This window comes from Euprymna scolopes, chromosome 32, assembly GCF_053919585.1.
Source record: "Euprymna scolopes isolate OS-2025 chromosome 32, ASM5391958v1, whole genome shotgun sequence".
Lineage (NCBI taxonomy): Eukaryota > Metazoa > Mollusca > Cephalopoda > Sepiida > Sepiolidae > Euprymna > Euprymna scolopes.
The window spans coordinates 3599720-3626977 of record NC_136513.1 but is presented as its reverse complement, the minus strand read 5'-3'; the positions used below and the strand labels follow the sequence as shown (position 1 = coordinate 3626977).

Sequence of the window (27258 nt, the reverse complement as noted above, 5' to 3'; positions counted from 1 at the left end):
AAACACAGACTAAGCTGTCATAAAAGTGAGTATAACCTCTAATAATAGTATGTAAATATGCATATTTGGTAAGAAAATCATACGGACGCCTCAGCGTTTCATATCCACGGCGAATAGCCGGACATTCAGCTATAAAAATATTATCATGCTATTATATATTTTTGAATATATTTTTTAAAATGTAATTTTTGAATATTTTTTCTTAAATGGCGTCTGATATAATCCATGATTGATAAATTTTATGCCTTCTTGTGAACATTAAAACCAAGATATTACCTTATATCTGGTATAATTTTTTAAAATTTATTAAATTATCTTGATTCAATAGACTGTCTAAGATTTAAGGCTTAATTTAACGTAAGAAGTAAGAAAAGTTCAGGAAATAATGTTTAAACAAAATAATTAAATGGGCAGCTGTGCCTATATATATATATATATATATATATATATATATTTATAATCAATTATTTTACTATAATAATTAAATACCTAGACAATAGTGTTTCATCCTTTCGGGAATCTTCAGTGCAGATTTATCCTTTCGGGAATCTTCAGTGCAGGGTTTCACAATTAACACCAGTCGATAGATTCGAACCCGGCGACACAATTTATCTCTGAGTTGATTAGCCAGGACCGTATCCATTCGGCTACCGTTACCACCGTGAAACAACGTTGAAATTAAACATTTTATTCTTAAATTTTATTTTACGTCAGTCAGAGTGATCTAATCATTATATGATCTATACTAAATTGACCGACTTAATTCAACTGAAAGTACTCAACGATAAGAAACGGTTTCTTAAAGGGGCCGACATAATTATTTTACTATAATCCCTTAAAGTGTTTTAGAAAAGGCTATGCGACTGCAGTGTGGGAAATATTAATTAACTGATGTCAATGGTGATCTCTTGATTTTCATGAAAAATGTTCAACCATATTTAACTCCTTACGTCAAAATTGTTCAAATTAAATATATTCCAAATCTACATACTGTTGTGGTTGCAAGGTTGAACAATAATTAGTAAGGAAATACAATGAAGACGCAAACAACAAGATAACGCAATAATAAGTGTATTAAAGAAAAGGTATATTTACAATATGTACAAATGACGGTGTCGAGTCAGAGAGTCTTGGTGGGAGGACATGTACGCTCTTCGGCGTCACTTCCGGTGGCATTTGAGTAAGACACACCAAGGCCAACCTAGGCTTGCTATTCATAGTGTTATGTTATTCGCATATGCAAATAAGTGGTTGCCACCACAACACCCCCCTCCCAAGATTTGAAGTCACACAGATTTCAATATCTTTTTCTTTTTGGGTTTACCATTAATGGTTCATTCACTTTTCTTTTCCTACCTGATCTTCGGGGTTCAGGTGCATTTTGAGGCGGTTCCAAATTAAAAGATTCGTATATGATATCTATGGTGTCCTCCTCTTCGACTGTTGTCGTATCATCATCATCTTGGATATGACGTTTTTTTTATCTGATTTAGGTGCCTTTTATGTATATTCTGTGGGCCTTTAATCATGTATGTACAATCACCAATGCGTTTATCCACTACTCCACATTCCCAGTAAGATGTGTTATTTCTGTAGCACTTAAAATATACTCGATCTCCCGAGTTATATTTCTTTCTTCTCGTGTGTGTAGTGTTTCGGATAATTGCCTGCCTAGGCAATAGTTTGTCAAACGCTGATTTTACCTTTCTGGCAAACATTAGATCAGCTGGTGATATGTTTGATGGTGTACTAGGATGTGGTGTAATCCTATATACTTGCAAGAATTGTTGCAAAGCTTTTTCTGTTGGTGTTCCAATGGATTTCTTTAACGCTCGTTTTAACGTGTCCACGAACCTTTCCGCGAGGCCGTTCGACCTTGGATGATACGGCGGAGTCGTGATGTGCTTCACTCGGAACGTGTCGCAAAATTCCTTAAACTCTGCGGATGTGAACTGCGTTCCGTTGTCAGTGACCAGTGTGTCTGGTACACCGAATCTTGCAAACAACTCGTGTAGGAACCCTATTGAGTTATTCGTTGTTGGATTCCTGCAACGCATTACCTCCGGCCATTTTGTGAAACTATCCACTACAATTAAATAATAGTTTTCACTTACTGGACCAGCGAAGTCCATGTGGATTCTCGACCATGGTTGGTCGGTTTTCGGCCAAGGTTTGTGTACTATAGGTGGAGATTTTGCCGCTAACTGGCATCCTTTACATTTATCAATTGTTGTCGCTATGTCAGTGTCCATGTTACGCCAGTACACGTAGCTTCTCATTAACGACTTCATTCGATTTATCCCCGGATGTCCTGTGTGGAAATCTCTTAACATCCTATTCTGCAATGTTTTGGGTATTACCACTCTCTCGCTGTACAGTAACACATCGTCACATATGTAGAAAACTTCCTGTACCTTTGTGTCCGTTATAATTTTCTCTTTTATGTCCTTTACATATTCGTCTTTCTCGGCTTCCCTTTTAATGTCCGACAAAGTTACGGGTAGTTCCCTAATGATGTTTGCTACCATATTTTTTACTTCAACATTTGTCCGAATTGCTGCAATGACTGATTCTTCCAGATTGTGTTTCTGTGGTATCAGTCTTGACAGTCCATCCGCATGGCAAATCTTTTTTGATGCTAGATGTTGTAGCTGGAAATCGTAATTAAGTAGTATTGTACCCCAGCGCAGCAATCTATTTGCGGTGTATACCGGCAATCCTTTTTTTGATCCATAGATCGTGACTAACGGTTTATGGTCGGTTTCAAGTATGAATTGTCTACCATATAAATATCGGTGAAATTTAGTCACGGCAAAGATTATGCTCAACGCTTCTTTTTCGATTTGTGAATATGCCCTTTCGGCTGGTATCAGCGTTCTCGAAGCGTGCGCTATTGGTTTTCTAGACCCATCCAGCATAATATGTTGAATGCATGCTCCTAAGCCGTAGGAGCTAGCGTCACTAGCGACGACTATTTTTAAGTTTGTGTCAAAGTGCGTTAAGAATAATTCGGATGTTAGTGCGCTCTTTATTTTGTCAAAAGCGGTTTGACATTCTTGCGTCCAGTTCCACGGTGTATCCTTTTTAAGCAGATTATTTAAGGGGGCTCGCAAGTTATGCATTCCTTCAATAAAAGATTGGTAATAATTTGCGAGTCCCAAGAAACTCTGCAAGGTTGTTACATTATCGGGTGCTGGCATATTTTTTATTGCCGCAGATCTGTCTGGGTCTGGACGTCGTCCATGTTTGTTTATTATGTGTCCAAGATACTTAATCTCGCTCATACAAAAGTCACATTTACTTTCTTTTACTTTAAAGCCGAATTCTTGTATTCGAGTAAATATTTGTTTCAAATGTTCCTTATGTTCTTCTAGGGATTTGCTCCTGACAACAATATCGTCCAGGTATGCACATGCGCACTCAATACCACTTAGCATGGTGTCCATCACTTGCTGAAAGATGGCAGGCGCTACTTTGATGCCAAAAGGCAATCGGTTGTATTTGTATAATCCCTTATGCGTATTGATGCATAGTATTTTTGAGCAATTCTCCTCGACCGGTATTTGCAAATACGCGTCGCTCAAGTCTATCTTGGAGAAGATATTACCCCCATTCAACTTCGTGAATATTTCCTCTGGGCTTGGTAGGGGTAATGGTGATCTTTTAATAGGGAGTTGACCCCGGTCAAAAAGTCTGCGCACACTCTAACTTCGTCATTCTTTTTCTTTACGTATACGGTGAGGGCTGCCCACTCGCTGTGTTCTATTTTTGATAGAATTCCCGTCTGTTCCAATCTATTTAATTCTTTATCAATCTTTTCCAACCCAGCGAACGGAACATTTCGCTTCTTTTTAAAAATTGGGCTGGCGTTTTCTTTAAGTTCAAACGAGGCCTTGAATTTATTGCAGCGACCTAAGTTAGTCGTGAATGCCCCAGGAAATAATTCTTTTAAATCGTCTTTTATATTTACTGTTGTTGGAGAAGAACATTCTAATTTTTTACAGAATGTATTGATTGGCTTATCCCATAGTCCGAATTTCTCAATTAAATCTATTCCAAACAGATTTTCACTATTTTTTAGTACGAATATTTTTAATTTCTTCAAAATCCCTTTCAATTTTATCGGGAGGACAACTTCTCCTTCAAATTTTATACCGCCACCAGTTACCGTCCGGGCTGCTTTACTAGTTTTCATCATGGCCGGTTTTCCCAACTTTTTCCACGTATTCAGGTTTATTATAGAAACATCGGAGCCGGAGTCGAGTTGTAACTTTATTGATGTTTTAAATATTTCAACTTTTACGTATTTTCGCCGATCTTTGTCTAATTTTGTATTTGATTTTGTTTGCTGTACTCTCTTTCTGGTGAAATCTTTATATCTGCAGCAATCGCTTTTGTGTCCCACCTTCTTACAAATGTAGCATTTTTTCTTCTTATAAGGACAATCTGATTCCCAATGCTTTTCTGCACATCTCTTACAGTTATATCTAGGATAAGGCTTGTTATATTCTGTACTATATTTATGGTTATTATCCTTGGAATATCCCGTTCCATTGCTTTTCTTTGTAAAGTTCTTGGTTGGTGCGTATGGTTTTCTAACTTTTCTTACATATGCCACTCCGGATTCTTCTATATTTTTTTAATCCTTTTTTAGTGTAATGGCCCTTTCACAGTCGTCTGCTAGTTTCTGGAGGGTTAAATCTTGCTCAGATTCCAGCTTAGACAACACTCGTCTGCGTATTTCTGCATTTTTCGTGGAAACTAACCCTTGAGCGAAGATTAGACATTTAAAATATTCTACCGTTAGTTCTGAAAGCTTAAAATTATCGCAGTTTTTATTGACAACTGATGCGTATGTCAAATAATCTTGGTTGTCCATCTTTCTTAGATTCATGCACAGCCATCTTTTATGAAAAAGAGATATATTTGGATTAAATAATTCTTTTAGTAATTTTACAGCTTCCATGAACTCTAATTCCGCAGTTTTTTAGGTAATATGTAATCTACGAATTTGCTGTGTTCTGGTGTACCCAATTTTCTGAGTAAGAGGCTCACTTTCTGACTATTTGGCCAATTTTTACAGTCCAGTTGAAAAACATCCTCGTATCTTGTGTAGTATGCTTCAAAATTCTTCTCTTCCTCAGACACATAATGAAATGTGTCCATGCTATTAAAAATAGTTGTACGGGAGAAATTAACACTATCGACATTTTCTCGATTACTCTTTAGTAGTTCCAGTGTTTTAGCAAAACGTTCCTCTTGTCTTTCTTCATATTCCAATTGTAGTTTCTTATGCCTTTCTTCCTGTTCCAATTGTACTTTCTTATGCCTTTCTTCCTGTTCCAATTGCAGTTTTTTCTGCTTTAATTGCGCCATTTTCTGCTTTTCTTCTTGTTCCTGCTGCCATTTCAATAATCTGTCCTCTCTCTTTTCCTCGCGGTCAGCCTGTGCCTGTATTTGTGTTTGCAAAAACTCGTTTTGTGTAGCTTGTCTGCGTTCATCCCGCTCAGCCTGTGCTTGTAAAAATTGCATGAACATTTTTGATAAGTCTTCCATGTTTTTTTTTGTTTGTTTTTTTTAGTGTGTAGTTAAAAAAAATATTGTACCATGTACCATATACACCGGTTTGGGTTACAACAAAAAAGCAAATTGCTGTAAGCTCCTGTTTTCAATAATAATATCGCTGCTTGCAATAATATATTCTTTTTGCGAGTCACGCTGCAAAAAAAAAAAATAAAACAGGTTTATCTGGAATCACGAAATCGAATTGACTTTCCGTTTTTAGGCACTTACTAATAAGTAACTCTTTCCACAAATAAAAGTTTGGGTTCTTTTTTTTTTTCGAGTCACAATTGAATAAATGTATGCAGTACATTTAGTTCTTTGAGTTTTTTTCTAGTATTTTAGTAATTAAAATACCTCTTAAATTGAGATTACCTTTTTTTCCGTGACGTTTTACTGTATTATCCGTTATTCAGTGACAACTTCAAGAAAAAAAATCCTTTCCTTTAATTTTAGTTTTAGCTGTGGTATTTCCTTTTAGCACCGATGTCAACCAAAACATTAATTAAAAAGTCCTTTAGTTGTTGTTTTGTTTACGGAGAACAGTAATTAGAATCCACTGGTGAACTTTTTTCGTAGGTTACTTCCTTGCTTTTCGTAATACGGGTCTGACCTGTCGTTTTTGCGACAGAATAAAGTTCGCTTTTCGTTTGCAAGTTGGTCCTTAGTAAGATTTGTCGTGTAGCGACAAACAAAAATTCACTTTTACATTCGTTTGCAAGTCGGATTCCCAGAAAACGGCGTAAATTGTCGCTTTTGCACGTTAGAGTTTTTTTTTCACTTGAGTTGAAACTTCTCTTTAGCGTAAAATCCGTTTGCTCGTCAACACTTTGCATTCCTTAAAACAAAATGGTCAACCTTTGCGTTGTACTTTTTTTTTTAAATAGTTCTTCGTCAAACTGTTATATTTGACGCTTCATATCTCGTCGCCAACTGTTGTGGTTGCAAGGTTGAACAATAATTAGTAAGGAAATACAATGAAGACGCAAACAACAAGATAACGCAATAATAAGTGTATTAAAGAAAAGGTATATTTACAATATGTACAAATGACGGTGTCGAGTCAGAGAGTCTTGGTGGGAGGACATGTACGCTCTTCGGCGTCACTTCCGGTGGCATTTGAGTAAGACACACCAAGGCCAACCTAGGCTTGCCATTTATAGTGTTATGTTATTCGCATATGCAAATAAGTGGTTGCCACCACAACACATACCATTGCGCATAGCAATGATATTCCAAAAGTAATGATGATCCATTTATATATAATACAGCATAATCGCGTTGACACGCCGGTTCTCGTCAGATCACCGACGCTAACCAATGTTGATCCTGGTTAGTACAAAATAGGTGACCATTTGGGAATTCTAGGCGATGTATGTGCTTTCCGCCCAACTCGGTATTTGTTTCCAGTCGTTCACTTGCCACTGGTATTTAACAATGTCGACTCAGGAGAAGTGTGGTTGGAGATTGCGCACCTCCCGCCACAAAACTTTCACGTGCAGGCACTCTTCCGTCGGTATCCATAGTCTGTCAAAGACTGAAGGAGGCTGTATATATACATATATATATATATATATATATATATATATATATATATATATATATAAATGATAAAAGTGTATATGCCAATTATAAGATGTTATCTATCTTGCTGTTTACTTTTGTCAGCATGTTTAAATGTTCAATTCTTAAGATATTAAAAAAATAAACGATAAACTTGACACCATCTTGGAATATAGTATATCGGTACTTTCGTATTTATTAGTATATGCTCTGTAGTTACATATAGCTTCATTAATTAAAGGATTGGTATAAATAAAGGGTGAAATATTATTTATTAAGCACATTTTCTAATAAACGAAATCACATGTTTTATTTTAAAATACAAACAAAGATACATACATCAATAATCCCACATCTATATTCATATAAAAAAATTAAGATTGAATTATGTTTATTTCTATTGTAAGTGGGCGGTTATTTAACATAGTTATTTTTCTGACATATATTTTTATGTGATGTCATACTGTCTATACTTTTTTTCATTATTTATCAATTTTTCTTTCTTTCCTTTTAACCACACCTTGTTTATCAGTGCATTTTATTTTTCTACAATCCAACTTTTTTTATTTTTGTCAATTGTCCTTCTTGAAATTTTCAATCTCATGTGTTTTTCATGTTTGTGTAAATCCTTGTTTTTTTTTTATCTTTATCTTTTTGCAGCTGTCATCGTCGTTAAACTCCTTGTCTTTTTTGCAGAACCATCGTTTTATATTTCTTTTTTTCCAGTCCATTTTTATTTTATTATTTCCGACCTTTCATTTATTTTAATTACTTTACTTTTAAATGTATCTTCTATAATTTGTTTTATAGACTAACAAATAAAAAAACAACATAATTCCTCTGAGTTATTAGTACTTGTTTCTCTATATTATATAAACGAACGTACGTGTGTCTGGCTCATAAATTGATCACATATGCAAATTGATTTCTACGGGCAAAGAAAAGAAAGCTTTATATTTCTAATGACATGTAATAAAAACGACATATAGGCATAATTATACAAGAAAAGTTCGTCCATATGAACAAAACAGTAACTTACTCTTCATAACTTTAGAGTAAGAAAAATATAAACACAAAGAGACAAGAAAAAATGGTGAAGAGGATAACTTACTCTTCATAACTTTAGAGTAAGAAAAATATAAACACAAAGAGACAAGAAAAAATGGTGAGGAGGATAACTTACTCTTCATAACTTTAGAGTAAGAAAAATATAAACACAAAGAGACAAGAAAAAATGGTGAGGAGGATAACTTACTCTTCATAACTTTAGAGTAAGAAAAATATAAACACAAAGAGACAAGAAAAAATGGTGAGGAGGATAACTTACTCTTCATAACTTTAGAGTAAGAAAAATATAAACACAAAGAGACAAGGAAAAATGGTGAGGAGGATAACTTACTCTTCATAACTTTAGAGTAAGAAAAATATAAACACAAAGAGACAAGGAAAAATGGTGAGGAGGATAACTTACTCTTCATAACTTTAGAGTAAGAAAAATATAAACACAAAGAGACAAGGAAAAATGGTGAAGAGGATAACTTTATTTCTGAAATAAAATTAATCATGCGCATTTTTATTCATGTTTTACTTTTTTGAAAAATGTATTCACTCCTGATTTTGTTTTTAAGTAAGATTTTATTCGTTTTACCTTTGTTTACGTTTTACCCTGATTACGTTTTTCTGTTTTAGCAATAACATTTATTTATAGCGTGATTACTCCAGGCCATCAATTGTCATCGATAAAATTAATAACTTACTAATTCCGGATAGTGCTGCTAGTTATAAAAATAATTTCCCTATTTATTTTTCTTTAAATTAGAAATGCATTTTTAACTGCGTAATCCCCTATAATTTCTACCTTTTTACCTTCTGCTTCAAAAGACAAACTTACAAACCATTACTATTGAAAGCCGCACTCTTTCTCATTTTCGAACTTCTTTCTTTAATTCAATTTAAACACGATCTTCATCGTTTCCAAAACTAAATTATTGAGATCTTACAGTTGCCATTCTTATTAAATTGTTGTTTCCTATTCTTACACTTTCTGCTATTTGCTTTGCAGTTTTATCCAATAATTTGCAGGCTGGAAACATAAATCGAAGATATCATTCCGATCAGTTGTCAACTTTGTTTTGAATTGCATTTTTGTTTTATTATAATTTATATATATTTTTCATCACTGTTGGCTCCCGCTTGACATTAGCGTCTAATTGTCATTGTATCGTGACTAGCAATAGGATCATATGTTTACACTATGCCAATATAAAAGGCCATTGCTCCATCGTTTACAAATCATTGCCCAACTAAACCAGTCAGTGTTTGACAACTGATTCATTGATAGGTTCGGTTTGATCAATAAACAGATGATTATCAAATAATGACTACGTTAAAATGAGAATAGGAAAAATTGGACAAATATGACAGCAAATAAAACAAGGTATTTATTCTTATGGTTTAGTTAAAATCTAATTAATGGTTGATTTAGGCGTTGTGTTCAAGTGATTTATGCAAGAACACACGTTTGTCGTGAGCTTGCATCTCACGACTACATTCGTCTTATCATGATCTGCCAAAGCTTTCTTTGGATCTTACTTTTTTGGTATCGTATACAATACTCTCGCAGTTATTTCATGGAAACGTTGATAAATAATAATACTATCTATCTCATCAAGCCGCCATAATGCATGATGGTTACAGCATCAAATCTGTATATCAAATTTTGAACAATCAGCTCATAAGATGACGCAAAACTTTTGATTTCAAGTGAACGAATGTCTTGGTTATATAACTCCTGTGGTTGCATTTGCTAGAGTATGAGTGCAGTAAGGGAACTCTACGAGAAATTAAACCATATTAATCGCAAAACATGTAATTTTTACTTTCTCTTTAACATAAACCTCGAATCACAGAATTAAATCAGTTCTAGGTTAGACTATTACGATATATAAACCAAATGTTGTGAGCAACGTTGAGGCTAAACTGTCCAGAGTCAACAGGCATAATAGTAATTCCAACAAATGATGTCGGCAATACGGGAGGTTATTTTAGGTTAGAATAAACCCTAAAATAATATGAACATAAAACAAACTCTAAAAAACCATGTACATGAAACTAAATCTAAAATAACATTTACATAAAACGAAATCAAAAAAACATTTACATAAAACAAAATCTAAAATAACATTTACATAAAACGAAATCAAAAAAACATTTACATAAAACAAAATCTAAAATAACATTTACATAAAACGAAATCTAAAATAATATTTACATAAAACAAAATCTAAAATAACATTTACATAAAACAAAATCTAAAATAACATTTACATAAAACGAAATCTAAAATAACATTTACATAAAACGAACTCAAAAAACATTTACATAAAACAAAATCTAAAATAACATTTACATAAAACAAAATCTAAAATAACATTTACATAAAACGAAATCTAAAAAAACATTTACATAAAACGAAATCTAAAATAACATTTACATAAAACAAAATCTAAAATAACATTTACATAAAACGAAATCTAAAATAACATTTACATAAAACGAAATCTAAAATAACATTTACATAAAACGAACTCAAAAAACATTTACATAAAACAAAATCTAAAATAACATTTACATAAAACGAAATCTAAAATAACATTTACATAAAACGAACTCAAAAAACATTTACATAAAACGAAATCTAAAATAACATTTACATAAAACAAAATCTAAAATAACATTTACATAAAACAAAATCTAAAATAACATTTACATAAAACGAAATCTAAAATAACATTTACATAAAACGAAATCTAAAAAAAACATTTACATAAAACGAAATCTAAAATAACATTTACATAAACCGAACTCAAAAAACATTTACATAAAATTAAATCTAAAATAACATTTACATAAAACAAAATCTAAAATAACATTTACATAAAACAAAATCTAAAATAACATTTACATAAAACGAAATCTAAAATAACATTTACATAAAACGAACTCAAAAAACATTTACATAAAACAAAATCTTAAATAACATTTACATAAAACAAAATCTAAAATAACATTTACATAAAACAAAATCTAAAATAACATTTATATAAAACGAAATCTAAAATAACATTTACATAAAACAAAATCTAAAATAACATTTACATAAAACGAAATCTAAAATAACATTTATATAAAACGAAATCTAAAATAACATTTACATAAAACGAAATCTAAAATAACATTTACATAAAACAAAATCTAAAATAACATTTACATAAAACGAAATCTAAAATAAAATTTATATAAAACGAAATCTAAAATAACATTTACATAAAACGAAATCTAAAATAACATTTACATAAAACAAAATCTAAAATAACATTTACATAAAACAAAATCTTAAATAACATTTACATAAAACAAAATCTAAAATAACATTTACATAAAACAAAATCTAAAATAACATTTATATAAAACGAAATCTAAAATAACATTTACATAAAACGAAATCTAAAATAACATTTACATAAAACGAAATCTAAAATAACATTTACATAAAACGAAATCTAAAATAACATTTACATAAAACGAAATCTAAAATAACATTTACATGAAACGAAATCTAAAATAACATTTACATAAAACGAAATCTAAAATAACATTTACATAAAACAAAATCTAAAATAACATTTACATAAAACGAAATCTAAAATAACATTTACATAAAACGAAATCTAAAATAACATTTACATAAAACGAACTCAAAAAACATTTACATAAAACAAAATCTAAAATAACATTTATATAAAACGAAATCTAAAATAACATTTATATAAAATGAAATCTAAAATAACATTCACATAAAACAAAATCTAAAATAACATTTACATAAAAAAAAATCTAAAATAACATTTACATAAAACGAAATCTAAAATAACATTTACATAAAACGAAATCTAAAATAACATTTACATAAAACGAAATCTAAAATAACATTTACATAAAACGAACTCAAAAAACATTTACATAAAACAAAATCTAAAATAACATTTACATAAAACAAAATCTAAAATAACATTTACATAAAACAAAATCTAAAATAACATTTACATAAAACGAACTCAAAAAACATGTACATAAAACGAAATCTAAAATAACATTTACATAAAACGAAATCTAAAATAACATTTACATAAAACGAACTCAAAAAACATGTACATAAAACAAAATCTAAAATAACATTTACATAAAACAAAATCTAAAGTAACGTTTACATAAAACGAACTCAAAAAAACATGTACATAAAACAAAATCTAAAATAACATTTATATAAAACAAAATCTAAAATAACATTTACATAAAACGAACTAAAAAAATCATGTACATAAAACAAAATCTAAAATAACATTTACATAAAACAAAATCTAAAATAACATTTACATAAAACGAAATCTAAAATAACATTTACATAAAACGAAATCTAAAATAACATTTACATAAAACAAAATCTAAAATAACATTTACATAAAACGAAATCAAAAAAACCTGTACATAAAACAAAATCTAAAATAACATTTATATAAAACAAAATCTAAAATAAAATTTACATAAAACAAACTAAAAAAATCATGTACATAAAACAAAATCTAAAATAACATTTACATAAAACAAAATCTAAAATAACATTTACATAAAACGAACTCAAAAAGCATGTACATAAAACAAAATCTAAAATAACATTTACATAAAACAAAATCTAAAGTAACGTTTACATAAAACGAACTCAAAAAAACATGTACATAAAACAAAATCTTAAATAACATTTATATAAAACAAAATCTAAAATAACATTTACATAAAACGAACTAAAAAAATCATGTACATAAAACAAAATCTAAAATAACATTTACATAAAACAAAATCTAAAATAACATTTACATAAAACGATATCTAAAATAACATTTACATAAAACGAAATCTAAAATAACATTTACATAAAACAAAATCTAAAATAACATTTACATAAAACGAAATCAAAAAAACATGTACATAAAACAAAATCTAAAATAACATTTACATAAAACGAACTCAAAAAACATGTACATAAAACAAAATCTAAAATAACATTTACATAAAACAAAATCTAAAATAACATTTACATAAAACGAAATCTAAAATAACATTTACATAAAACAAAATCTAAAATAACATTTACATAAAACAAAATCTAAAATAACATTTACATAAAACAAAATCTAAAATAACATTTACATAAAACGAACTCAAAAAACATGTACATAAAACGAAATCTAAAATAACATTTACATAAAACGAAATCTAAAATAACATTTACATAAAACGAAATCTAAAATAACATTTACATAAAACGACCTCAAAAAACATGTACATAAAACAAAATCTAAAATAACATTTACATAAAACAAAATCTAAAGTAACGTTCACATAAAACGAACTCAAAAAAACATGTACATAAAACAAAATCTAAAATAACATTTATATAAAACAAAATCTAAAATAACATTTACATAAAACGAAATCTAAAATAACATTTACATAAAGCGAAATCTAAAATAACATTTACATAAAACGAACTCAAAAAACATTTGCATAAAACAAAATCTAAAATAACATTTACATAAAACAAAATCTAAAATAACATTTACATAAAACGAAATCTAAAATAACATTTACATAAAACAAAATCTAAAATAACATTTACATAAAACGAAATCTAAAATAACATTTACATAAAACAAAATCTAAAATAACATTTACATAAAACAAAATCTAAAATAACATTTACATAAAACAAAATCTAAAATAACATTTACATAAAACGAACTCAAAAAACATGTACATAAAACGAAATCTAAAATAACATTTACATAAAACGAAATCTTAAATAACATTTACATAAAACGAAATCTAAAATAACATTTACATAAAACGAACTCAAAAAACATGTACATAAAACAAAATCTAAAATAACATTTACATAAAACAAAATCTAAAGTAACGTTCACATAAAACGAACTCAAAAAAACATGTACATAAAACAAAATCTAAAATAACATTTATATAAAACAAAATCTAAAATAACATTTACATAAAACGAAATCTAAAATAACATTTACATAAAACGAACTCAAAAAACATTTGCATAAAACAAAATCTAAAATAACATTTACATAAAACAAAATCTAAAATAACATTTACATAAAACGAAATCTAAAATAACATTTACATAAAACGAAATCAAAAAAACATGTACATAAAACAAAATCTAAAAAAACATGTACATAAAACAAAATCTAAAATCACATTTACATAAAACGAACTCAAAAAACATTTACATAAAACAAAATCTAAAATAACATTTACATAAAACAAAATCTAAAATAACATTTACATAAAACAAAATCTAAAATAACATTTACATAAAACAAAATCTAAAATAACATTTACATAAAACGAAATCTAAAATAACATTTACATAAAACAAAATCTAAAATAACATTTACATAAAACGAAATCTAAAATAACATTTACATAAAACAAAATCTAAAATAACATTTACATAAAACAAAATCTAAAATAACATTTACATAAAACGAAATCTAAAATAACATTTACATAAAACGAAATCTAAAATAACATTTACATAAAACAAAATCTAAAATAACATTTACATAAAACAAAATCTAAAATAACATTTACATAAAACAAAATCTAAAATAACATTTACATAAAACGAACTCAAAAAACATTTACATAAAACAAAATCTAAAATAACATTTACATAAAACAAAATCTAAAATAACATTTACATAAAACGAAATCTAAAATAACATTTACATAAAACGAAATCTAAAATAACATTTACATAAAACAAAATCTAAAATAACATTTACATAAAACAAAATCTAAAATAACATTTACATAAAACAAAATCTAAAATAACATTTACATAAAAAAAAATCTAAAATAACATTTACATAAAACGAACTCAAAAAAACATGTACATAAAAAAATCTAAAATAATATGTACATAAAACAAAACTTTAAAACAACATGCACATAAAACAAAATCTAAAATACCATATACACAAAAAACTCTAAAATAATATGCACATAAAAAAAATCTAAAATACCATATACATAAAAAACTCTAAAATAATATGTAAATAAAACAAAATCTAAAATAAAATGTACATAAAAACTCTAAAATAATATGTAAATAAAAACAATGTCAAAAACTTGTACAGAAAACTAAATCTAAAATAACATGTACAAATAAACAAAATATAAAACAACATGTACACGACAAATATCTATAATAACATTACATAAGAAATCTAAATTTACATGAACATACAACAAAATCTAAAATAACATGAACATAAAACAAAATCTAAAATTACATGAACATAAAACAAAATATAAAACAACATGTACACAACAAAAATCTAGAATAACATAAAAAATTAAAAAAATCTAAAATTATATGAACATAAAACAAAATTTAAAATTACATGAACATAAAACAAAATCTAAAATTACATGTACATACAACAAAATTTAAAATAACATTTACATAAAACAAAATCTAAAATTACATGAACATAAAACAAAATCTTAAATAACATATACATAAGCAAAATTTAAAATAACATGAACATAAAACAAAATCTAAAATAACATGAACATAAAATTAAATATAAAATAACATGAACATGAAACTAAATCTAAAATAACATGTACATACAACAAACCTAAAATAAGGTTAACATAAAAACAAAATCTAAAATAACATGTAAATAAAACAAAATCTAAAATAATATGGACATAAAACAAACTCTAAAATAACATTTACATAAAGCAAAATCTAAATTAACATGTACATTAAAACAAACTCTAAAATAATATTTGCATAAAACAAAATCTACAATCACATGAACATAAAAAAATCTAAAATATCATGTACATAAAACAAAATCTAAACTAACATGTACATAAACACAATCTAAAATAACATGTATATAAAACAAACTATAAAAAACATTTACATAAAAAATCTAAAATATCATGTACATAAAACAAAATCTAAACTAACATTTACATAAAACAAAATCTAAACTAACATGTACATAAACACAATCTAAAATAACATGTACATAAACACAATCTAAAATAACATGTATATAAAACAAACTATAAAAAACATTTACATAAAAAATCTAAAATAACATTTACATGAAACAAACTCTAAAATAACATCAACATAACGCAAAATCTAAAATATCATGACATATTATTGGCGAGCTAATGGAAAAATGTCTCATTTAAAACATAATGAGCAATTTGCATTGCTATTTTATTGTAAAGAAATAATTACAAATGGGTAGAGATTTTATTATTATTATTATTATTATTATTATTATTATTATTATTATTATTATTGTTATTATTATTATTATTGTTATTATTATTATTATTATTATTATTATTATTATTATTATTATTATTAAAGTAGTTGTATAAGTGCTTGGTCGTTTACAGAACTGAAGAACCACAATAATGTTAAACTGCGGGAGTAGCTGCAAAATCAAACTCATTTGAACTAAATATTTCCCTGACTCAATAAGTGCTTCCGTATTTCAAAATTAATAATACTGCCTCAAACCTGATTTATCCTTCGGCAGTTAATTATTTTTAGAGTCTATATACAGTCGACACGGTGAAGATTAACGATTATAACGTTTGTATTTAGCTTCATATCAATACATCTTTTAGAATCGCACTCTATTACATACTAATGAATTTGCAACTGTATTTCTCTTCTGTTGTGACGCAATTCTTTTGTTCCTTACATGTTCTTCCTTATTTTTGATGCTTTACCAATCTTGATTTTTAGCACTGATGACAGATTGCCCTTGAGTTCCACTGCACATGGGAAAACATTTTTTTTTAATTCGACATACTTTACATAATTAAAATAATTAAAAACTAGCTATTATTAACCGGTGTTTTCCGGTTGCAATTAAGTCATTTAGATTTCTTTTATCATATTTACACATTTAACCTTAAGATAGATATCTTTTATGGTAATATACAGTTTAAAATAAGGCTAACTGATTTTTTGTCGTAGTTGCTTTATATTAGCAGTATATCATATTTAAGCATTAGTTTTCACATAAGAAAAGACATCTAGAAACAAGGTTTGATTTGTCAACATAAATGTTCTTTGGGTATGAATGTGAAAATCTGAATATATATCAATATATAATAGATATGAGACGCACGCTAATAATCTAAAATAATAAAATAGGTTTTGGGTGTAACTTCAATTAGAATTGTAAAATGTCTAGATCTTATTATTCTAATCACCGTTAAATTATCCACTAATAGATTTGAATTGTTCAACGAAAAAATACGTAGCTATCTCGTTCTCTTCTCGAAATGAACTTTGAACTCAAACGATATTGCAATATTATATAATTGTAAGAGTATCTCACAAAAATGAACTATTTGAAATTTAATAGAGTGCTGCTTTATATCGTTCTTTGTATAACGGGTGGCGAATTGTCTTTTCAAAAATACATCTTATTTTGTTTTTTGTTTCAGCAAATTCAATCACCCGAACATCGTCAAATTCTTGGGCGTGTGTTTCGAAGCTCACCCAAGATTTATTGTTCTGGAATTACTAAACGGAGGAGATCTTCGGAATTTTCTGCGTGAGAATCGACCCAAACCGGTCAGTATCGAGAAAACAAAAATACAAATATGCACACTTATGCTAGTTGAGAGAATTTGAATGTTTATTGGAGAAAATTTGAATGCCGACAGGATAGAATAGGAATGTCTTTAGCAGAGAATTTGAATTCCGTCATCAGAGTATTTTAATTCTATAGCAGAGAATTTGAATTCAACAGGAGAGAATTTGAATGCCGTCATGAGATAATTTTAATTCTATAGCAGACAATTTGAATTCCAACAGGAGAGAATTTGAATGCCGTCATGAGAGAATTTATATGCCAACCGAAGAGAATTTGAATGCCAACAGGAGAGGATTTGAATGCCGTCATGAGAGAATTTGAATGCCAACAGGAGTTAGATCCTTGTCTTGGATTCTATTAAGACGAAAACATAAAGGAATATTTACTACATTGAATTGGTGAACTGGAAATAGTTACATAAACATTACCCACTTTTTCTTAACCCAATTTTTAAAAGTAATCAAGAATTATTGTAGAATACGGGGGTATTAAAATATCTCATATAATGATCAACTGTTAGTTTTATTAAGAGACCCTTGATTTATGCGAAATTATACTAAAATCAAATGAACAGAAAGAGATGTATACACAAATAGTATATCTATACCTCAAATAAATTTGTGTTTTATTGTGTGTGTATTGATATTCATATTAAAAACTCCATTTTCTATTTATTTAAAAAGACAATAAAACTTTGTTATGCATGCGTCGTGGAATTGCATTCATCTGCAAAAATTATAGCTTATTTTATTTTTTTAATCTTTTTATTTTTTACGTAACGTTAATGTAAGGTTGTTATAACCATATTATAAATATAGAAATACAAAATTATTTTTAAAAATTAATTATGTCGAATAAAGAAATAGAGAAATCTAATTTAGGAATTCAACGAATGGGATATATTAAAAAAAAACATTTTTCATGGTTAAGGGTTTTTTTTGTGGAAACTTCTTATGACTTTGTTTTTAAATAAGGATACGAAAATTAGGTGATATATTAACAATTAAATGGGCTTTTCACGGAGGTCACCTCCAGAGTGAATATTTTACACATGCTTCTTTTTCCGTTAAGGGGATTTTTCTTTTTTTCTTTTTCCTTAAACAATGTTCCATTGTCAACAGTGTTTTTATTCATAATGTCTGAAGAAACGCTGGTTTTGTAGAAATTTTCAAACGCCATAGTGTTCGAAATTGTCGATCTGGCATGGAAACAATTGTAGTGTAGAATGAAATACACGTTTTGTTACTATCAGCATCTTTTTTGAAGTCTTGATTTTGCTTATACAGTATATATATATATATATATATATATATATATATATATATATATATATAAATATATATATATATATACATATATATAAATATATATATATATATAAATATATAAATATATAAATGTATATACATATATCATTATTTTTAGGGGGCACAACATTTTATTATAGCTATGAAAAAAGAAAGACTTATTTTTTTGTATCTTTTATGATAAAAAGAAGGACAAAGGGAAAATATTTAATAAAGGTTAAGAAGAAAAAAAGATAATGGGGTAGAGTCGGGCAAACAGGTTTCGCCCTCACTTTTCAAAAGCTAAATCGAAGGTTTTCTTGTTTTAATTTTATTAATATAGGGAAACGAATTAAAACGTGGGGAGCGACTAAAATAAAGTAAAATTATCGGGGGAAAGAGAATAAAATGAGAGGAACAACTAAAATAAATCTATCGTTATGATATGGGGAGAAAACGCAAATCACGTCCAAACCTAAAAAACAATCCTTCTGCTTACAGAGAGAAGCTCTCCTTAACCGGACGTGAATAGTCTCCAAGACCTTCAAATGAAATAACGAGTGAGCGTGACTCAGGATAGAAAATGAGTCACTGCTGAAATTCATTGCACATTGTGGGGTTTTAAGCAAATGATCGGTTATAGTGGAACCATACGTATTGTTCAAAATGTCCGTTGGTTGGTAGATTCTATTCCGGATTTTACTAGATACACACACATACACACACACACACACACACACACACACACACACAAACGCGTATTCAGACACGTATGCTCACACGCGTTTGTGGACTGATTTAATGCGTCAAACAATCAAAGTAATGCTATTTCAAATAAGTCAATTTTGCTGAGTCAGTAACGATATGACACAAACCTTTATAATATCTAAGCGTTTTGGTATTTCTACCTATATAATGACTATTATGAACATGTATGTTAAAAAGTATAAAGATGTAAAGTTTTTATTTAATTTTTTTTTCTTTTCATTAGTATTATTGTTCAACTTCAATTGTTCTTTATAAGTACGATGAATTGCGTATTCTTCTTTAAAGTAAGGATTATTTAGTGTTAAAATTATTTTTCAGGATATGGCGGCTACACTGACATCGAAAGACCTCTTAGAATTATCCCTTGACGTGGCCAAAGGTTGTCAATACTTGGAGATGAATCGTTTCATACATCGGTAAATTGTTTTCTCATTTAACATACGGTACACAGTTCGATTTTTTTTACGATAAACCTAAAAATGTTCAAATTTATATATATATATATATATATGTGTGTGTTTTTTATTTTTTTATTACCGTTTTATCTGTTTGGTTACATATGTTTCGGATGTTGGACCGTGTTTACGATCTAAGAGCCTCGTCAAACCTTACAGAAATGGTTGGTTAGTATTAGGAAGAATTGTTTTTAGGAGGAATACGAGAAGAAAAAAAAGAAAGAAAGAAAAAGGAGGGGGGTTTGAAGTAGGATATAATAGGGTGGAAGGAGGTTAATGATAAAATTTCAGGTTTGAAGGTTAAAATATATTAGGTTGTATTGTGTGTTGGGGTAGCATATTCAGGTAGACTTGGGTGGAGATATGTGGATATAGGGAGAGTGAGGTGGAGAGAGGATGGTAAAGAGAAAAGAGCGAGTGTAATAAGAGGAGGGGGAAGTGGTAGTTTCAATTTTTGGGTTTTAAAATTTTGACTACTTTTTTCCCCTGTTCGATAGGGTATATTAATTATATGAGAGGGAGAGAGAGAGAGGGAGAGAGAGAGAAAGGGGAGAGATAGATGGGAGGAAAGGGAGAGAGAGTGAGGGAAAGGGTTAGTGTAGCTGTAATGTTTGGCAGTTACAATGTTTCATTTACGGTTTTTGTGGTCGCTGTTCATTTCATAGTGGGTTGTTTTTAAGCAGTTAAGAGTTGACGCACGCGTAAAAACGCATAATACATATACATACATATTACACACCAATATGTAGACATATAGGCACACACATATAAAAACAATGCCCATGCAGACGTACCTGGATCTACATGCAGGCATATACACACATACACGCAACTCTCGTACATGTATATATATATATATATATATATACTCGCATATATATACAGATATAAATACATGCTCACACATATATAAATATATACATACACACACCCATCCATATACATATACGTGGATATACAGATATCCAGTAAGAAGCAGAAACACACATACACATACATATGCATACAAGTACATACACACGCACGGGCTCATGCACACTTATACACAATTACATAAAAATACATATTTATAAAATATAAATATACAGACCTATACAGGCACACACACACATATATATATATATATACACACAAATATATACATATCTATACATACATATATATGCATACGCATACCGGCATATATAGATCTATACCAAGGAAATAAAGTAAAGTTAGGATAAATAAATAAATAATAATAATAATAATAATAATAATAATAATAAATAAATAAATAAATAAGTGAGTACATGGTTTAATTTAGTTAACTTAGTTAATACTGCGTGGGTTATATAATATATATATATAAGCATATACATTTATACAAGAATACATATTCATAAAAATATAAACATACATACACATATAGACATATATACATATATACACAGAGATGTGTATATTTATGCCGAGTAAGTAAAGTTAGGGTAGATAAATGAATGAATAGATAAAGGATAAATAAGCGGGTGTAGATAATTCAAGGTTAGGTAGACATGTTGAAGTTATGTTCGAAATGCATGTTGTTGATTTAATTTTTAGGGGTCTGTATTGATTTGCTTATAGTTTCTAGGAAAAAAGGGGTGGTTTAAATCAGGTGTAAAGGTTTAAAAGTTAATTATTAGGTTCATATACATAGAGGAGAGGGGGCTCCTAACATGTTGCTTTGGGCAGTGGCTATCCTTAATCTTATTTTCAGTGTGAAGTGTATTGTGGATAAAGGCATACACATACATACAGACACATATATGTATATAAATCCAGGCATAGCTACATCTGTACATATACGCACACTCATGCATATACACATAGATACACATATACATATAGTCACTAGGACAGCAGATGCATACATACAAATACATGTGTACGCAGACATAGACATACAAATATATATCTATGTATACATACGACTCATGATCACACATAATCAAGCCCGCGTATATAGAGAAATAAACATAAACACAGACATGCGTACATACATAGGTTCAATCATGCCCGCACATACACATACATTTAAAGATACATGCACGCATATAGACAAGTAGGTGCGTTAAATATAATATTATTTCTGACATATCTACAAAAAATACATATATATATATACATACATATATCTATACAAGTTGCCAAGTATGTACATTCATATAAATGTGGGGAGTTTTAGTCGTAATTGGTAAGTGGGTTGGGGGTAGTAGGATTCATGGGTAGATGAATATGTAAATGGGTAGGGTAATATAGGATATGGGGAGAGTTGAGTTTGGTTGTGTTGATGTTACAGTAGTTGGGTGTCTGCGGTAGATGGGTGTAGTGTGTGTATTATTATTCAGCGGTTCTAAAGAGGATGTTGTCTAGGGGATGTTTCAGAAAGGTGTATAAGTGCCGGCAATTTATGGTGGTCTCATGTTTTTTATTTAGTAATTTGTCTCTATCTTTAAAACTAAATATAAAAAGTTTTTCGTTCAAGCAGAGGAGGCATGGAGAGTCTAAAGATTTACATACGTTAGATTTTTGAGGATTTCCCACGTAATGGTTGGTGTAAGGTTGTTTTGGATTAGAACTAGATATTGGGAGGTTAGTGAGTTTTTGTTAGGGTGGTTGGGGTTTGTAAAGGAGCAGTTATGTACTCTAAACCTAACTTTTAAAGGAGGTGCCTGCCAGACCAATATAGAACTTTTTGTCATTTGGGTTTTCTTCAGGTGCAATTGTGGCTTTATAGACTACTTCTGTTTTTAGGCATTGTTGATTAAGTGGGCATTGGGATTTGTTGCTGCAATTATTTCTGCTGGTGTTATTTGTGTTCTCATCTTTGTTAAGTATTTTTCTATTGTGTCTCTTGAAAATTTTTCTAGGTTATCAGTGCAGCTGTAGCTAAGTTTAATGGTGTTTTTATTAAATATTTGGTTTTATTAAATATTTGTGTTTATTCCTTGGTTTTATTAAATATTTGTGTTTATTCGTTGAAAGAATATTTTGCCATGTTTCGTTTAAACCATTATATTGAAGGGAGGAGGTTAAACCAAATTATTTTCCGGGCTCTATTTTCTTGTTTCAGGTATTGGATGGATTAGGTTCAATGTAGTTAAAGGTGGTGTTTGGGTGGCCGCTTTCTTTCAGGGCATTTTCATAAAATGTGTTATGTTTGTTGAACATTTCAATTTTAGTGGAATTATTACTAAGTCTATTTTCGATAGATATAGGGATATGTTTAATGATATGTTTTGGGTGGTTTGATAGTCGGGTTATATATATATATATATATATATATATATATATATATATATATATATATATATAATAAATTCCACAGCCAAAGAACGTCGAAGCCGACAAGAGCTATGACAGTTAACGAACCGGAAGTCTAAGACCCGAGTTACTGGAATTTATTACTTATAATCTGAATTCTGAAAATTCTATCATAATTTGCTCGCTGGGTTAGCATTGCTGGATGGTATCGTCCTTTCGAGTTGAACATCCTGCTTGTGAGACCTCGGCTTGCAGTTATTGGCTGGTTGGATGACCTCGTTCCTTGTCGAGACGAAGTACGTCAATTTCACAGTCCGATTTCGGCGCGGTTTGCTTGCTCTTTGTTAGTTAATAGACTTTCTTGTGTGCGGGCGTTTCTTACTCGGTAGAGTGCTTGCTAGCATGCAAGAGGCTCGACTTTCGAATCCTGAGTTCGGATGTGTGTAACTGATGAGTCCAACTGAGGGTGAAACTCGAGTCTTGGACTTCTAGTTCGTTGACTGTCATAGCTCTTATGGGAATTTATTACATATAATGTCTCACTTTCTGAAAATCATATATATATATATATATATATATATATATATATATATATATACATGAAATTGTGTGTCTGTGTGTGTACATTTCTCTACCAAACTACTCTGTCAATTTTCGGTCTACAGACTCGAAATTTGACATAAGGGTACTGAGATTTGGGAAAATCTTTTTTAATAGTTTTCGGTCAGAAATTTGGCTGTCAAGGGGTCAATGTTCAACGATTTGACCTTTAAAAACTCTACCAAACATCCGCCAATTTTGGGACTAAACATATGAAATTTTAAATGTAGTTAGTCAAAATTTTAATTTGATTTCAGACAAAAATAATAAATGTGAAGGTGTCGAAATTGCGGTCAAATTTAAAAAATTAAATTATCTACGCGGTCTCTACAAAATTATTTAGCAAATTTCTGGTCCAAACATTTAAAATTTTACATAAAGTGTATTCAGAGAAAGGTCAAGTTTTTAATCGGTTTGCTTGACAATATGAACTGCCAAGGGTTCAAAGTTCAAAGGATTTGGCCTTAGCGGTCTCTAGAAATCTACTCAGTTAATTTTTGGTCTAAACATTTGGAATTTTACATAACTCCTTCACTCTCAACTCGACACATTTCTACAGGGAGGTTCGCTTTTTTTCGCCGATATTTTCGAAAGTCATTCCCTCTTTTCGATTGACTAGCCTTAATTTAAACCTTCACAACTCCCGGTTTGGCGATGGACGTAACGGAAAATGCGTCTTTTTCACGTTCTTTTCCTCCTTCACGTTACGGGTTCGAGCCTGCTTTCCTAGTACCACTTTTTTCCCGCTTAACACACATCCCAAACACCCTAGTAACGTCGGGTTCTAAAGAGTCTATAATATAAATCTTACCTGTCTGGTTAAATGTATGTATCTATGTATGATTGAATATATATATACGTATGTTTGTATGTCTCGCAAAACCTTTCGACAAAGGCGACGCATTTTAACAAGGTACGCATCATTTTAAAGCTCGCCCCTTCGGACGATAAAATATCGAAACATAAGCCAAAAGCATTCATAGTTTTACCTTTAACTGGGCATTTTCCACAGGGAGAGATTGCTTTTTCGCCGGTATTTTCGACAGCCATCGCCACTTTTTGATTGTCTAGCCTTAATTTGAATTTACACTACTTCCTGGTTAGCGATAGGGCAGCAGCAATGCGTAACGTTTTTTTTTTTACTTTCTTTTCCTTGTTCGCGATAAGGGTTCGAGCCTGCCTGCTTACGACCACTTTTTTGCTCACGCAATTCCCTTTGATTTTACTCATATTTTGTTCAACCAACCAACCTTTACACTCCTCCATTTTTTTCGCGTCACATGTTCGAGCCAGCCTGCCTACTTCAACCTTTTCTTTATTTCTTTGCTAAACACACACTTACAAACACAAAGTATGTATATATATATATATATATATATATATATATATATATATATATATACTATCCTTTGTGCCCAATGTTGCCTATATATATACATATATATATACATATACATATATATATATATATATATTAAAGTGAAATTCTGTGTGTGTGTGTGTACATTTCTCTACCAAATTCCTCCGTTGATTTTCAGTCTACAGACTCGAGATTTGACATAAGGGTATTGAGATGTAGGAAAATCTTTTTAATCGGTTTTCGGCCAGAAATTTGTCTGTCAAGAGGTCAACGTTTAATAATTTGCCCTTTAAACACTCCACCAAACTCCTTGGCAGATTTTGGGTATTAACTCTTGAAATTTTATATGTTGGTTCCTAGGACATATATCCAAATTTTAATTTGATTTGAGCCCAAAACAATAAATGTTAAATTGTAAAAATTTGGGTCAAAGTTAAAAAAAAAAACCTCTCAACCAATTTTTGGTCTAAACATTTGAAATTTACTATAGCGTGTATACAGATGTAGAGCAAGCTTTTTAATCGTTTTTTGGACGCAAATTTGGCTACCAACGGGTCAAAATTCAAAAGATTTTAGCTTTGCAGTCTCTAGGTAACTATTCATCAAATTTTGTGTCTAAACATTTGAAATTTAACATAAAGGGTAATCAGACATGCGGAAATGTTTTTAATTAGTTTTGGGGCGACAATTTGGCTGCCAAGGGGGCAAAGTTGAAAGAGTTGTCTTTTGCAGACTCTACCAAACTCCTCCGCAAATTTTGGGTCTAAGCATTTGAAATTTAAGATTAAGTTTTCGTGGACTGAGTCAAAATTTTAGTATGTATATATAAATGCAGATAATATTATGAACCGTATATAGGGCCAGAGTAAAGCTGGACTGAACTACTTGTATATCGATAAAGTTAAATATGTGTCTGTCTGTGTGTACATTTCCCCAACCAAATTACTGTATTAATTTTTAAGTCTACAAACTCGAGATTTGAATAAAATCTTTTTAATTTGTTTTCAGCCTAAGATTTGGCTGTGAAGAGGTCAAAGTTACAAGATTTAACCTTTACAATCTCTATTCTCTTCCGCCAGTTTTAGGTTTTAACACTTGAAACTTTAAATGTAAGTTATTTGGACATAGGTCAAACTTTATAATTTGATTTGAGCCCAAAACAATAAATCTTAAGAGAGAAAATTGGGGTCAAAGTTAAACAAAAAATTGATCTCTCAGCATAAAAGACATTCAGATATGCGGCAAGCATTTTGATCAGTTCTTGGGCGAAAATTTGGTTGCTAAGAGATCAAAGTTGAAAGAGTTGTTTTTGCAGACTCTACAAAACTACTCCGCCAATTTTAGATCTAAACACTAGAAATTTTAGATGTAGGTTACCTGGACAGGAATCAAATATTTTAATATATATATATATATATATATATATATATATATATATATATATATATATATATATATATATACATATGCACATTAAGTTATGAACAGTACATAGCGCTCGAGCAAAGCTGGGCTGAACTGCTAGTATATATATATACACATAATTGTGTGTGCTCCCTTATGTTCGGCTTGAAATCGACGTTACCAAT

The 27258-nt window shown here is 29.6% G+C and overlaps 1 protein-coding gene across 1 annotated transcript in view; it reads left to right on the top strand.

Moving 5' to 3' along the window:
* LOC145256188 (uncharacterized) overlaps positions 1-27258 on the top strand; it is a 491452-nt gene that overhangs the window by 394751 nt on the left and 69443 nt on the right. The window contains exons 15-16 of the mRNA XM_080114776.1: positions 17767-17896; positions 20291-20388. Of these exons, the coding sequence (XP_079970902.1) occupies positions 17767-17896; positions 20291-20388 (228 nt within the window). The remainder of the gene's footprint in view (positions 1-17766; positions 17897-20290; positions 20389-27258) is intronic.